Genomic DNA, 16,408 nt, shown 5'->3' on the forward strand with positions numbered 1-16,408 from the left:
GGGGGGGGGGGGTCCGTGCTGGGGTGGAGGTTGGGAGTGGGGTCCGTGCCGGGGTGGAGGTTGGGGGGGGGGTCCGTGCTGGGGTGGAGGTTGGGGGGGGGGTGTCCGTGCTGGGGTGGAGGTTGGGGGGGGGTCTGTGCCGTGCCTGCGTGGAGGTTGGGGGGGGGGGGTCCGTGCCGTGCCGGGGTGGAGGTTGGGGGGGGGGGGGGGTCCGTGCTGGGGTGGAGGTTGGGGGGGGGTCCGTGCTGGGGTGGAGGTTGGGGGGGGTCCGTGCGGGGTGCAGGTTGGGGGTTAGGGGGGGGGTCTGTGCCGAGGAGGGGGATGGGAGGGCAAGTGAGTTGGTCCACCTGGCCAGGTGCCAGCGTCCAACAGTTGGACCCATGCGGTCCATGCCACCTGGCTGGGGGGAGGAGGGGATATGGGCAATGATGACATGTCGTCGTTTCCCCCCCCCCCCCCCCCCCAACCAGGCCGTCATGTTTTCAGATCACCCAGCGATGTTGGCCGCCATGTTTTCAGATCACCCAGCGATGTTGGCCGCCGTGGTGGCAGCCGCTCATGTCTATGTTGCCCTGGATGAGGAGGAGGAGGAGCGTGCCAGAGAGGCGGCGCAGGCTGCCGCAGAGGGGCAGGCGGCAGCCGCCCAGGCTGGAGGGACACCTGACCGACAGGACGAGGAGGGGGAGGAGGACGTCGCGGCCCCACGGCAACGGAGGCACCCGAGGGCGCCCCGTGTGTACCGGCCCCGGCAGTCATACCAGGACCTCACGGACCGGGAATGCAGGAGGAGACTCCGGATAAGCCGGGAAACCGTGGCACACATCTGCCACCTGCTGGCACACCTGTCACCGCGTGGCACTGGCGGGGGACACCCTCTCCCCGTGTCCGTCAAGGTTACGGTGGCCCTGAACTTTTATGCAACGGGGTCATTCCAGGCACCGAGTGGGGACCTGTCCGGCATATCGTAGACATCGGTGCACCGGTGCATCCGGGCAGTGACAGATGCCCTATATGCCATGGCGCACCGCTACATCTGCTTCCCCGTGGACCGGGCCAGCCAAGATGCCCGGGCCGTGGGCTTCTCTGCCGTGGCCGGGTTCCCCATGGTCCAGGGCGCGATCGATGGGATGCACGTCACCGTGCGGCCACCTGCAGATAACAGGGCCGTGTTCACTAATAGGAAGGGGACCTATTCGATGAACGTACAGGTGGTCTGCGACCACCGCATGATAATCCTGCACGTCTGCGCCCGTCACCCAGGCAGTGTACACGACTCATTCGTGTTGTCGCGGTCATCCATCCCCGGCATGTACGAGGGACGCCATCCCCGGCTGAGGGGCTGGTTGCTGGGCGACAGGGGCTACCCATTGCGATCGTGGTTGATGACGCTGTTGATTCCCAAATTTCTTTCTCTGTCAGTCTGGCCTCAATAAAAGTTGAGATGGATTCGCACGTAAAAAGAAGTTTTTTATTTAGCTTGCAAGCTTGATTCATTTCATAGAAACATAAGAGACATCCAGTTTCCTATATCCCAGAAAGCGAATGAACAAAGAAACAAAGGGATCTCGGCAAATCAATTCAAATGGTATCAAGTTTCACATACTCGACGCCCATAGGTCAGCCTATATCCCTCCTGACCTGTTTGATCTATTCTGATTGGCTCACTTCCAATCCCTTTCTCTGGCCCCTATCAATGCAGCATCACTCTCATAGACACACCTCTTCCTGCTTTTTCCATGCGGTCTCAAATCCCTTTGTCCCTAACTGCCAGAATCAAAGTGCCTTATTTCTACATTACATTAACTAGTATCTCTAAAGTAACTATTTTATATCACATTCGTCAACGCCTATACGGAGGCCACGCAATGAGGCGGAGAACCGCTACAATGATGCCCATGTAGCGACAAGGGGAGTGATCGAGAGGTGCTTTGGCGTGCTGAAGATGCGTTTCAGGTGCCTGGACCTCTCTGGGGGCGCCCTCCAGTATCGGTCAGATAGGGTCGGCCGCATCATAGTGGTGTGCTGCGTCCTGCACAACATAGCCCAGCAGAGGGGCGATGTGCCGCAGGCAGAGGAGGGCGGAGTGGAGGAGCAGCAGGAAGAGGCCCAGTCCTCCCCAGATGAGGGGGATGGGGGCAATGGTCAGGGCAGACGGGGTAGACACAGGCGGGTGGCTGTCCACCGTTACCGGCTGGCCCAGCGGGCACGGGACAGACTGATAGACGCCAGCTTCACTGACTAGATGGGCGTGGGAATCGGGTAGTATGGCCACAGACCGCACACCATGGCAACAGCCGACCACCCACCCAGCACCCTCACCCCCCTCCCCAACCCCACCCGCATGCACAACACCGCCCCCCCCCCCCCCATTGCCGATCCACCTGTGGCACAACGGGCCAGGCTCACACAGTTGCGGGTGGACGCGTGTCTATTGCAGGCCATGGAGGATGATGACAACCCGCCCTGAGATGAGCTCCTGGCTCTACATCGTTGGACTATGTCTGACCCATGGCCACAGTACCACCATCCACCCGGACCATCCCTGCATGCGGCTGTGACACTGCAGCGCACGGTCCCGTCCTCTGCCCGGGGGATGTTGATGGCGGCCCAGGGGGAAGGGGGCAGACTCACCTGGGGCTGAGGGAAGACCACCCCTCACACACACACTTGCGCTCAACGTACATGACACCCCCGCACACTTTGGACAGAGCACAAAGGCAGCTTCGGTAGGTGTAACATTGACTTTAATAACAAAAGGAGTTCATGCACGTGCCCTAGTCCCTAAAACTCATCTGTGCCCTGCACCCGTGCCAACTTACTCAGTGTCTAATTGTTTGGCCTTACGGGCCCTTTGACTACGTCTACGTGGTTCCCCAGACGGTACAGCAGAACTGGAGGTGGACTCCTGTGATTCCTGCCCTCTGACACTGGATCCCTTTGGCGGCCGTTTCCTGGGGCGTCCTGGCCTAGATGGGCCAGGCTGCGGCCCGGGCGACTGGGATGGCGAGCTGCCAGCCTGTCCTGCCTGTTGCCCACCCGATGCACCTGGGACGGAAGGGGGGGAGTCCGAGGTGTCGCGGTGTACCGGGACCTCCCCTACAGAGGGAGCCGGGACGGACCACACCACCTCCTCCTCCCTCGGGGTGCCCGATGGCCCCCAGGCCTCTACATGGGTGGGGGATGCGAACGGACTGGCCATCCGACGCCCCCCGACATCTGGCGCTGCCAGTCCTGGAGGCCTGTGCTGGTATCGACAGGGGTCTGCAGGTTTGCAGCCATGGAGCCCAGGGGGTTGGCAAACCCTGTCTGTGACAGTGCGACGCCGGCTCGCACATGGCCACTGGCGCCAATGCCCTCAGCGATGGCCTGCAGAGACTGGGCCATGGCCTGCAGAGACTGGGCCATGGCCTGCAGAGACTGGGCCATGGCCTGCAGAGACTGGGCCATGGCCTGCAGAGACTGGGCCATGGCCTGCAGAGACTGGGTCATGGCCTGCAGAGACTGGGCCATGGCCTGCTGAGACTGGGCCATGGCCTGCTGAGACTGGGCTATGGCGTTGAGCGCCTCTGCCATCTGGCGCTGGCACTTCCTCATGGCCTCCTGTGAGAGGGCAGCCATTTCCTGGGCCACAGACGCCGCCTGCACGGAAGGCCCCAGGCCTCGCAAACCGTTCCCCATGTCTGACACCGTCGCACCCATTGCCTCCACCGCGGACGCCACCCGTGCGGTGTCAGCCTGGGTGGCATGCATGATCGGCACCACTCCCAGCTCCTGGACGCGGGTGGACTCCTCCACCTGCGACCGCCGCAAGCCGCCCGTCACCCTCTTCGCTCGTCTCCGGGTCGGTGGTTGCATCGGATCTATGTGTGGGTGTGGTAACTGCAGGAACCCGGGATCCATCTGGGCGGCAGATGTTCACTTGGGCTGGGCTGCCCTCCGACCGCCCGGTCCCTCTGCTGCTCCTACCTCCACCTGCTGTACCGGGACGGCTGTGTTGTGTGTACCAGACGCCTCATCACTAAAGTGCCCAACCGTGGTGAGTGTTTCTGCGATGGTGGAGGGTGTTGGTGACAGCAGTGGCGTTGTGTCGTGCTCTTCGTCCCACTCTGAGTCCATGGCACTTTGGGGTGGGGGTTCGTCTCCACCCATCCACTCTGAGTCACTGTCCGGTATTTCGTCTTCCTGGGTAGGGGTGTCCCGGGTAGGGGTGTCCCGGGTAGGGGTGTCCCGGGTAGGGGTGTCCCGGGTAGGGGTGTCCCGGGTAGGGGTGTCCCGGGTAGGGGTGTCCCGGCTCGGATGTGACAGGGGCCTGTGGCTGCCCCCCTCGTCGCTGGGTGGTCGCTCCCGCACGTGACGGGGGTGTCGTCTCCCTGTTGCTCCAGGTCTCTCCGTCTCCCGTGGTGTGCGAGGGGCATCCTGCGGGCGTCGCATGCTGGAGGGTGCGGGTCTCTCCGTCTCCCATGGTCTCCGAGGGGCATCCTGCGGGCGTCGCATGCTGGAGGGTCCGGGTCTCTCCGTCTCCCGTTGTGTGCGAGAGGCATCCTGCGGGCGTCGCCTGCTGGAGGGTCCGGGTCTCTCCGTCTCCCGTGGTGTGCGAGGGGCATCCTGCGGGCGTCGCATGCTGGAGGGTGCGGGTCTCTCCGTCTCCCGTGGTCTCCGAGGGGCATCCTGCGGGCGTCGCATGCTGGAGGGTCCGGGTCTCTCCGTCTCCCGTGGTGTGCGAGGGGGATCCTGCGGGCGTCGCGTGCTGGAGGGTGCGGGTCTCTCCGTCTCCCGTGGTCTCCGAGGGGCATCCTGCGGGCGGTCTGCATCTGCGGGGATGGGTGCCTGGACGTTTGGTCCTGCGATACACAATGAAGCATGCATGGTTAGACATCAGGCAGTGATCAGGTGATACGGGGGAGGGGGATATAGGGGAGGGGGGATATGGGGACGGGCTGTCGGTGGCTCACTCGCTAGTACGCCCCCGACCTCTGCATCAGCAACCTCCCGGTCCTCAGGTCCGCCAGCCAGTTCCAGGGCCCTTTCCTCGTGTACGGTCAGTGGCCTCTCATCAGCGGGCCCTCCTCGAGTCCTCACATGCTCCCTATTGTTGTGTGCGCGCTTCTCCTGTGGGTGGGGGGGCAGGGGTAAAAGGCAACAGTGTTAGGCAGGTATATGAATGCACGCCATCGGTTGCGCGTGCATTGCAGAGGTTAAGGTTAGGGCTGGATTCACTTGGGGGAGGGGGGGATATGGGGGGGGGGGGGATATGGGGGAGGGGGATATGGGGGAGTGGGGATATGGGGGAGGGGGGGATATGGGAGGCTCACCCTGCCTGCTCTGACGAGGTCGTTCACCTTCTTGTGGCACTGGGTGCCTGTCCGTGGTGTCAGGGCCACAGCGGTGACGGCCTCTGCCACTTCCCTCCACAGACGCCGGCTGTGGCGTGTGGCAACTCTGCGGCCGTGCCCGGGATACAGGGCGTCCCTCCTCTGCTCCACCGCGTCCAGGAGCGCCTCCACATCGCGTGACTCGAACCTCGGGGCTGAGCGACGGCCAGCCATCCAGTCGGGTGTTGCGGTCGGGTGTTCCGGTCGGGTGGGGGGGAGCAGCACGGCCTTATGAGCCGTCACGCCGTGCAGCGCGTATGACGCTGCACGGCGTGAACCACTGCGCAAGTGCGAATCCCGTTACGTCGCTGCTAGCCCATTTCGGGCCGGAGACTATCGACCCATTTTTCCGACGTGACGGAAGTCGGATTTGCGCCGTTTTTTGCGCCGATCGGCGGACTTTCCGCCGATAACGGAGAATTTCGCCCCCTATTTGCCCTCTTATTTGCGCTAGCGATTGAGCCTTTGGCCATCGCGCTGAGGAGTTCGGGGGTGTGGAAGGGAATAGTGCGGTGAGGGGGTAAAACATAGGGTGTCTTTGTACGTGGATGATTTATTATTGTATGTGTCAGAGCCAAGTGTGACGATGGGGGTATACTGGAGCTGCTCCGAACGTTTGGGTCCCTTTTGTGGTATAAGTTAAATTTGGACAAATATTAATACTTTGTGGTGTCCCGGCCAGGTGTGGGGGGGGTTGCCATTCCGTAGGGCGGTGACCCACTTTAGATATCTGGGGGTGCAGATGTTGCGAGACTGGGAGGGGGTTCCGTAGGTACAATCTTACTAGCTTGGAAAGGAGGTTAAAGGTGGACTTTGCAAGGTGGGATGGTCTTCCTCTGTCACTGGCAGGTCGGGTGCAGGCGATTAAAATGAATGTGTTACCGCAGTTTTTGTTTATATTTCAGTGCCTGCCAATTTTTTTTTAATCAAAGGTGTTTTTCAAGGAGGTGGAGAAGTTGATTATCTCGTTCATTTGTGGGGGAGGAGGTGGCTAGGATCAGGAAGGTACTTCTGCAGAGAGGACGGCAGGCAGGGGGATTGGGCCTCCCGGATTTATTGTGTTATTACTGGGTGGTGAATGCTGAAAAGGTGAGGAGTTGGGTTTGCGGGGTGGGGGGTGGAAGTGAGTTCCAGTGGGTAAGACTGGAGGAGAGTCTGTGCAGGGCGTCGGGGCTGAGGGCGTTGGCAACAGCGCTGCTACCGATGGCCCTGGGTAAATATTCTGGGAGTCCGGTGGTGGCTACGCTGAAGATCTGGAGGCAGTTGAGGCAGCACCGTAAGCTGCAGATGGGATCAGGGGAGATGGCGATTAGGTTTGAGCCAGCGAAGTGGGATGGGAGGTTTCGGAGATGGGAGGAGAAGGGAGTCAGGGTATTAAAGGACCTATTCCTGGGAGATTGTTTTGCAAGGCTGGGGGAGAAATATGGACTGGGGCAGGGGGAAGTATTTAGATCGCTGCAGCTCCAGGATTTTGCCACGAAGGAGGTTCAGAGCTTTACGATAGCGCCGGCTTCCACATTGTTGGATGAGGTATTGACGATAGGGGGAATGGAGAAAGTGGTGTCGCTGATTTATGGGAAGATTCTGGGGAAGGACAAGATTTCTTTGGAGGGAATTAAAGCCAAGTGGGAGGACGAGTTGGGGGAGGTTATGGAAGATAGTCTGGTGTGAGGTGCTCCGGAGGGTAAATGCCTCAACCTCATGTGCTAGGTTGGGGCTGATACAGCTCAAGGTTGTGTATGGGGCGCATCTCATGAGGGTGAGGATGAGCCGTCCCTTTGAGGCGGGGGAGGATGTATGTGAGCTCTATGGGAGGTGCCCCTCAAACCATGTTCACATGTTTTGGTCCTACCCGAAGCTGGAGGGGTATTGGAGGGAGGTTTTTAAGGTCATCTCGGTGGTGGTACCAGGGCCCCTAGATGCCATTTTCAGGGTGACGGACCGGGCTGCAGGCGGGTGCGGGGGCAGATGTTTTAGCCTTTGCCTCGCTGATTGCCCGGAGATGGGTCCTGCTGGGGTGTGTCATGATATTCAAACACACACATCATGATAGACAGACCAACAGACAAATCAGCACACATAACACGACAGCCAATCACAGACAAGGACAGAGACAGTATAAGAGAAGAAACACGACACCTGGTGGCCAGTAGATCTGGAGACCAGGACAAGGACAGGACCTGATTAACAACACACTCAGAGAGTCACCACGTGCTGAGTACCAGGACAGATCTGTAAATAAAAAGTTGAAATAAAACTGCGTTGTACCAAATACAATCGTGTTGGTTCATCTGTACCTCAGAGCACCCAACACCACAGGGTGGAGGTTAACGTCTCCGCCCTGTGCCTCGGTTCTGAAGCTCGAGAAGGTGATGTTTGAGCTGAGGGGAAGGATGGAAGGTTTCTACAATTCATGGGCATTGTTTATCTTGCACTTTCAAGAACTGGATGCCATTGAACATGGGGGGGAGGGGTTGGGTATATTGTTTACTGTGTATGGGACGACCACTGTTTCTCTTTTGGCCTTTTTTTTCTTCTGTTGTATTTGGAATGGCATGCAGTGACTGTTCTTTCTCCTTCCCTTGAGCGCTCTGCAGCTTTCGACATGGTCAAATATATCCTTTCCCTCCAAGATCACCTTTGTTATCCAGCTTGGTAGGATTGCCCTTGCTTAGTTCCATCCTTACATACTGGAGCAACCCCGGCAATGGCCTTTTTCCCAACCCTGTGCTGTTATTTCTGAATTCCCCAAGCATCTTGACCAAAAATCTGTTGGATTTCCTGCTGAACGTCATCTACCTGCTGTTTCTCAGCATTGTCTTCTGAAGGGATGGAGTCGGGTTTCATGTGTACAATGATGACACACAGCATTGTATCTCTACTTTTCTCAAACCCTTTGTGACTTACGCACTCAGATTGCTTGCCCATTATCCAGTGCTGGCTAGGTTGCAATTTCTTTCAAATAACTATTTGGAAGACAAAAGCTATTATTGTTGTTTCCCACCATCAAAGTCCAAAACTTTGCGATTAATTCCAGTACCCTTCCTGGCTTCTGAAGACTTTTCACATCATCAGTGTTCTGTTTGATCCCGAGGTAAGCTCCCAACATAATATTCACATCACAATTACTGCCTTACTCCTTCCTCAGTTCACCTGCACACAGTTCACGTGTGCCTTTGTAACTGGAATATTTCAGTGCTATTTGTCCTCCATGTTATAAAACTTTAACTCATCCAAAACTCTGCTGCCCATATCCAATTCCTACACCTTGCGCTGTTTACCTATTATTTCTGACTTGATTCAGTCCATTGCCCATCTCCCTGTTCTCTCATTTCATCCAATTTAATCCTTATTTTTAATCTTACATGGTTTTTAAGTTCCTTAATGGTCTTCAGTGACCTCATTGATGGACCCTTTCCAAGATGTTCCACCAAGACCTTAGTTTTGAATATATATAAATAATATATAATTATATATATATACACGTGTGTACAGATGTCGTAATAGTAATATTTGAATACAATAATGCACCTCATCTGTAATTTTGCTGGACTCTTCAGTGCGCATATACTTCCAATGTACTACAAGCAAGCAACCCGATGTGTAATAATATGCGTGGGTAGAATTTCGAAGTAATGAACTGCAGATTTAGAAATGTTACACCATTTGCTGCAGTAGTGTTGCTCTATGCTAAGAAATTGCCTTGTTCTATTTAACAGGTGCAAGAACTGAGCAGAGTTCATGTATCCAAACTGCCAGCAGTCTTCTGACGTCAACGAATTTATCAACTTTAAAGATTCTGGACTCTTGTGAGACCTCGCCAGAAGAGGAAGGCACAATTCTTCAAACTGTTTTAACTAACCAACAAGCAACATCTCCACCTCATGGTACGTATTGTGATGAACCATGCAGCATGTGTGCAGTTTTGGTGTCATTATCTGAGGAAGGATGTTCTTGCTATGGAGGGAGTGCAGCAAAGTTTTACCAGTTGATTCCTGGGGTTGTGGGACTATCATTGAGGAGACGCTTAAATTGGTTAGAATTATATTCATTGGAGTTTAGAAGATTGAGAGGGGATCTCATAGAAACTTCCAAAATTCTAACAGGATTAGACAGGATAGATTCAGAAAGATGGTGGGTGAGTCCAGAACTAAGGGTCATAGTTTGAGGATAAGGATAAACCTTTTAGGACTGAGGGGAGGAGAAATTTCTTCACCCAGAGAGTGGTGAATCTGTGTAATTCGCAGCCACAGAAATTAGTTGAGGCCAAAACGTTGTATAATTTCAAGAAGGAATTAGATATAGCTCTTGGAGCTAAAGCGATCAAGGGATATGGGGGGAAGTCAAGGTCAGGATATTGAACTCTATGATTAACCATGATCATAATGAATGGAAGCAGGCTCAAAGAGCTGAATGGCCTCCTGCTATTTTCTATATATGTGTCTATGTATTGTCTCCTTCAAGGGAGAACAGGCTCTGTGGGCATCTTTCAGCACTAGACCAATGGGAGCAGTCTTTAGAGTCAGAATCTTAGAGTCATACAGCACAGAACCAGGCCCTTTAGCCCACCATGCCTATGCTGACCATCAAATGCCAATCTGTACTAATCCCATTTAACCAGCACTTGGTCCATAGCCTACTATGCCTTGGCGATTTAAGTGCTTGTCCAGATGCTTCTTAAATGTTGTAAGAGTACCGGCCTCCACCACCCTCTCGGGTAGCGCATTCCATATTTTTTCACCCAGAGGGTGGTGGAAATATTTCCTGAGGTCCCCTCTAACCACTTACTCCTCATCTTAAACCTATGTCCTCTGGTCGTAGACATTTCTGCCTTGGGGAAAAAATTCTTACGATCGACCCTATCTATACCGCTCATTTTGTATTCCTCTTAACAGGGGACAACGCTACCTGCCTACGCCTACAGTCTGTGGTGACTTGACTCTAATTTTCAATTAAATAAAGCCCAAAGCTGGACAGTATTATTAATATTCAAAAGACAGGAGCTCTCTTTTCCCCAGTCATGGGCTGCCTTTTCCAGCACTAATGGACTTGTACATTTTTTTAAATTAAAATTTTTAACTTGTTAAGCTAACTTTTAAAAGCTGTTCTAGGGAACGTTGCAATTATTTGAAGTTTTAAATCTCAGCAGGTGATCAATTATGGTGGTACAAACTCTATATCAGTTATCCATGTTTTTATTTTCCTGCTTTTGTCCCCAACGCTTCAAATTTTTTTCCAAGTGTTTAATCTAATTCCACCCCCAATGTCATGATTAAAATATCAGGAATCATCTTCTGCACATATCATCGTTGCCCAACACTGCAATTTCCAAATTCCTTAGACTCTGGAATGCTCCCATTAGGAGGTAGAAAACCATGAACTACAGGCCTGTTAGCCTAACATTAGTTATTGGGATAGTTGTTGGGAAAATGCTGGAATCTGTCATTAATGGAAGTCTTAAAATATACTTAGAAAAGCATAGTATGATCAGAACAAGTAAACATAGCTTTACTAAAGAAAAATTATGTTTGACTGATTTCTTCAAGTTTTTTGAGGGTATAACTATCGATAAAGGGGAACCAGTAGATGTATCTGGATTTCCAAAAGGCATTCAATGAGATGCCGCAGAAAAGTTTAATAGGCAAGATAATGGCTCATGGTGTTTGGGGGGGAATATGCTCGTATGTGCAGATGCTTCGTAAATGGGTAGAAAGTAGAGAGTTTGCTTAAAGTCGAGCATAGGCATAAACAAGGCTTTTTGTCAAGTGGCAGGCAGTGAATATTGGAGTGCTACAATGATCAAAGCTGAGCCCTCAGATGAAAAGATAGAAAATAATGTATCTGAGTTTGGTGATGATACTAAACTAGATTAAAAGGTGATTATGTGGGGGCGTGGTGTCAGGCTGTAAAGAAAAAGGTTAAGTGTGTGGGCAACATGATGACAAATGGAGTACAATGGGGGAAATGTGAAGTTACTCACTTTGGTTGTAAGAATAGAAAAGCAAATATTTTTTGAAAGGTGTGCAACTTGTAAATGTTGACATTCAAAGAGACATGGGTACGTTTGTACAAAGAATACAGGAAGTTGGCATGCAGATGCAACAAGCAATTTGGAAGGCATGTTGGCCTTTATTGCAAAGGGACTGGAGTACATGGATAAAGATGTTTGCTACAATTGTACAGGATTTTGGTGAATCTAGAATATTTTGAACCATTTTGGTCTCCACATTTAAAAAGGATACTTGCATTGGAGATGATACAGCAAACGTTAATTGAATTGGTCCCTGGGATGAGGAGCTGAGAAATTGGGGTTATATTCTTGGGCGATTAGAAGAGTCAGAGACTTTCTCGTTAAAATCTACAAAATTCTGAAAGGGTTTGTCAGAGTGAAGGCTGAGGAATTATTCCCACTGGTCGAGGAATTGAAAACATGGGAGCACAGTCTCCGGATACAGGTCGATCATTTAGCACTGAGATGAGGAGACATTACTTCACTCAAAGGGTTGTGAATCTTTAGAATTCTCTACCCCTGAAGATTGTGAATGCTCCATGGTTGAATTCATTTAAGGCTATGTTGGCAGAAATGGGGGAGAAATTGTCCTCTACTTTGTGGACAGGATAGATCTAGGCAATTGCCCACATTGTTGGGTAGAATCCAGTGTTATAGCTGGACTAGAATAACCTGACTAGGGTGTTAATGATCCCAGTTGATGTTACTACTGGAAGGAATGGTCCCAGAATGGAACCCTGGCTCAAATGATTGTGGGCGCCATTCTCCCATCGGGAGACTAAGTCCCGACGCCGGAGTGAAAACCGGAGTGTTTCACTCTGGCGTTGGAGGCCGTTCCCAGCCCCCTATTCTCCCGCCCCCAGGGGGCTAGGAGCGGCGCCGCGTCATTTACGCGCGTCAGGCCATGCCGCTGCGTAAAAGCGGCGCTGCGTAAATGACGCAGCCGGCGCCGCGTAAATGACGCAAGAAGATGTCGGATGGATCTTGGGGGGCGGCGGAGGAAAGGAGGTCCTCCTTCAGAGAGGCCGGCCCGCCGATCGGTGGGCACCGATCGCGGGCCAGACCCCTTTTGAGGCCCCCCCGGTGCACGAACCCCCCTCCCCACCCCCCCACAGGCCACCCAGGTGTGGATGGTGCCGGCGGGAACCTGTCGTATTGGGCAGACTGCTGGCCCATTCGGGCCGGAGAATCAACGCTCGCCCATTACCAACTGCAAGCGCCGATTCTCCCAGCGGCCAGCCGTGATTCACGCCGCGCCGGTTTGGGGGTGGGGGGTGGGAGAGTCGCGTGCGGGTGCCGGGACGGCGTGGCGGGACTTGCGCGGCGCCTGGGCGATTCTCCCACCCAGTGTGGGGGGGAGAATTCCGCCCTGTAACTTTACATTTTTGTGAAGACGACGTGGAGGAAAAGAGTGACACGACTGTCAATTAATTTCTAACAGTAAGAAAAATGTTTTATTGAACAGAAAGTTTGGTTCCAGCACAATACTCCCTTTAGAAATGTATGCTCATTTTAAGGACAACATAGATTATAAAATATATAATCTAATAGGGGCTTTTCACAGTAACTTCATTGAAGCCTACTTGTGACAATAAGCGATTATTATTATTATTATTATTATTATTATTATTATTATTATTATTATTATTATTATTATTATTATTATCTTGGGCTACAAGGTTTTCAGTAAACACAGTCCATTTAAACCCTGTGATCAGACAACACCAGACTCTGCAACCAAATGACAGATGCCACTCAATCGATGTTCCATGTATTTTCCTCAAATTTCCCCAGGCAATTTTTCCACTCTTGAAAAGGCATGCTTTAAAATCTTCTTTCAAACAATATTTTCCATCAGTTGTATTCATCAAGAGTCCAGCTGCAGACTTTCCAACTATAGTTTCACAAAGCTTCCTCTCCACTGTGTTAGCAGGGATCCACCTCCAGGTTTTCCAACACTCATTTCAGGATTTATTTGTCCTGAATGTTTTCACACAAACTCTGAAATCCAGTCACCGATTGCTGCACAATTATTTTAATAAACATGTCTCAAACAGGAGTAAGATATCACAAACTTTAGAACCACTTCAAATATCTTTCTGGCTTCTCACTAGCCAGCACCTTTTCAGTTGTCTGTCTTCACTGAACAGTACTCTGTTCTCGTCCCCATTTCCTGTGTTCCTGTTCCTTTAACTTCAGACTTCCTAGAAACCTATTAATTTCTCTAGTTTGTTTAAATAGCTGTCCTTTAGATTTCTGGCACTAGCATTCTGGTTTTCTTAATCATTAATCCATTTTATGGCTTTTCTTCCAACCGAGCTGAAAAGAGATGCTCCATTTATAGCTGCCTGTAACCAAATGCTATGAATTCAGTTGAGAACCATCACAAAAAGCCTTCCTACCCTAAATTTGACCCTGGTTGCTAAGCGACCACTCTTTCCTTCTCCGCGCTTTTATTTACTTTTCATGTCGTAAACCTCTCTGAGCACAATAGAAGCACAGTTTGAACTGACCAAAACTCCCACACACGCAAACATCTTTGTCCAAGATGAATGTACTTAATTTTTACTCTTCTTACAAAGAAGCATTAAATTAAACCCACTTCAATCTATACCTTATTTATAATATTTAACATAACACCCTAGTCAGATATTGATCACTTGATACTGCCTCTGTTTTCCTGACAAGAGGCATGACTAGTTCTGGCGCACAAATCTTCAGTGCGACAGCAGGAATGTTGTCAGCCCCCCCCCCCCCCCCCCCCCCCCCCAACTTTCCTTGTGAATGTATATTGCTCTACTGCCTGTCACCTCTGGTGGGTCTGTCTTCTAGGACATGACAATGGGGGTGATGGAGGAGTCTGAACATTTGGCTGTAGGGTATGACTTGACAAGTATGACTATGTCAGACTGTTCCAATTTGGGTGCAAGTCCCCACATGTTAATAAGGAGGACTTTACACATCATGCCAACCCAGAGCTTTGATCTGCTGGTTGTGAGTTTGCTTATCTGTCTCTCGCATGATGCCTTACTTTAGAATGTATGTAGGCTTGCATTTTAGCTTCATCAAACTGACATCTCATTTTTAGAAATCCCTAGTGTTGTTCCCGGCATGCCTTCCTACACTAGGGTTATATAAAACGAAAGATGTGCCAGGCCATGAGGTTACTTATTGCAATTGGATTCAATGCTGACGGCCCACAGTGCCTCATGGATGCCCAGCTTCAAACTGCTAGATCTTTCCTGATTCCATCCCATTTGGCACAGTGGTAGAATTGCGCAACTAGCGCATAATCCTCAGTGTGAAAATGAAATGTTGTATCCAAAAAGGCTGTGTGGTGTTCATTCCTATCAATATTTTCATGGACAGATACATCTGTGACAGGTAGATTGGAGCAGGTGTGATAAAGTAGACTTCTTATTTGTTCTTGTTTGTCCTTCAAGACTAGTAATGCTCTGATCCACTCATGGTGATGGGCATTAAAGTCCTCCACACAGTACTTGCTACCCATAGTGTTCTTCTGAGTGGTGTTCAACCGGAGAAGATAATTTAGTGGTAATCAACAGGAGGTTTCCTTGTCCAGATTTTACCTGATGTCATTAGATTTATGGCACCCAGAGTTAATGTTGAAGACTCCCTGAGCGCCCCCTCCTAATTGTGACTGTATATTACTCTGCTGCCTGTCACTTCTGGTGAGTCTGTCTTCTGGGACAGGACAAGACCTAGCCAGTGGGGGTAATGGAGGAGACCAAGACATTGGCTGGCAGGTATGATTTGGCAGGTATGACTGTCAGACTGTTCCAATTTAAGCACAAAGGAGAACATTGCAGGAACAACTAGGTAGGGTGAGTTTTTGTTGTTTCCAGTGCCTAGATTGATACTGGATGGTCCAATCTATTTTGTTATTTTTTCAACTATCTAGCAGTTTGGATAAACTGATGGCTTGCTAAGCTGTTTCAGAGGTCAGTTAAGACTCAATCACATTGGTAGAATGATTAATAGATTAGAGGGGTGCAGATATCTTGGAGCATTGAATTAATTTAGAGGTAGGAAGGGATGAAGCCAAGGATTTGAACGCTGATAAGAATTTTCAAATCAAGGCATTGCCTAAACAGTAGTCAATATATTCCAGCAAGCACAGGGGTGATGGGTTAATGCAACAGAGCTTTGTATTACCTCAAGTTTGCAAAAGGTAAAACATCGGAAGTAACAATGGCATGAAAAGTTTCTGCATTTTACAAGCTGAGAGAAGAGTGAGTCAGATGATGTCACAGAGTTGGAAATAGAAAGTCTTGGCCATGGCTCAATTCATTTGTCATTCCTTTGGTTGCTGTCAATTTCCGCCTTGTGGGAATGGAGCTAGATTGTATCCAGACTATCGCCTCTTTTAAGGCTGCCCACTGCTGCATTATATTTCTGCCTCCCAATCTTCAATTTCAGTTTACCCATGAATGCTGAAGTGGGAAGGATCATGGCTATATGTTTTCAACTGACAAGACATTGTGGTGTTGGGTGCTCTGGTGCACAGATGAGCCAACACAGTTGTATGTGGTACAACTCTATTTTATTTTAACTCTTATTATACAGTTCGTTCTGGATACTCTGCACGTGCTGTCTCCCTGAGTGTGTCTGGTGGCAGGTCTGTCCTGGTCTTCCTCTACAGCTAATACTGACCACCGGGGGTCGTGTCTGTGCTTTTATATCTTTCTGTCATTGGTTGTGGTGTTGTGTGTTCTGATTTGTCTGTTGGTGTGTCTATCATGATGTGTGTGTTTGAATATCATGACATCCCCCCATTTTTACAAAGATATGTGCCTACGTGGTTATAAATATAATCGTGTCGTGAGTGCATCTAAGAGTGTGTGCGTGTGTTGTGTACAGCGTGTGTATATGACGTAACTATTTACATGGGGCGATGTCGGGTGCGTCACACTAACAAGGTTGTACCATAACAAAACATGGATGCGAGAGAAAAAAAAACTTGAACAGTGGTCCGGTCAGACGATATCTGGAACAATAAACAACA

General features: G+C 50.9%; 1 protein-coding gene across 7 annotated transcripts in view; it reads left to right on the forward strand.

Moving 5' to 3' along the window:
• The window catches only part of kank1a (KN motif and ankyrin repeat domains 1a), a 441,925-nt gene that overhangs the window by 390,022 nt on the left and 35,495 nt on the right, over positions 1–16,408 (forward strand). For all 7 annotated transcript variants that reach the window (XM_072516870.1, XM_072516869.1, XM_072516874.1 and 4 more), the window contains one exon: positions 9,092–9,259. In XM_072516870.1, the coding sequence (XP_072372971.1) occupies positions 9,092–9,259 (168 nt within the window). The remainder of the gene's footprint in view (positions 1–9,091; positions 9,260–16,408) is intronic.

Source organism: Scyliorhinus torazame, chromosome 9 (assembly GCF_047496885.1).
Source record: "Scyliorhinus torazame isolate Kashiwa2021f chromosome 9, sScyTor2.1, whole genome shotgun sequence".
NCBI lineage: Eukaryota > Metazoa > Chordata > Chondrichthyes > Carcharhiniformes > Scyliorhinidae > Scyliorhinus > Scyliorhinus torazame.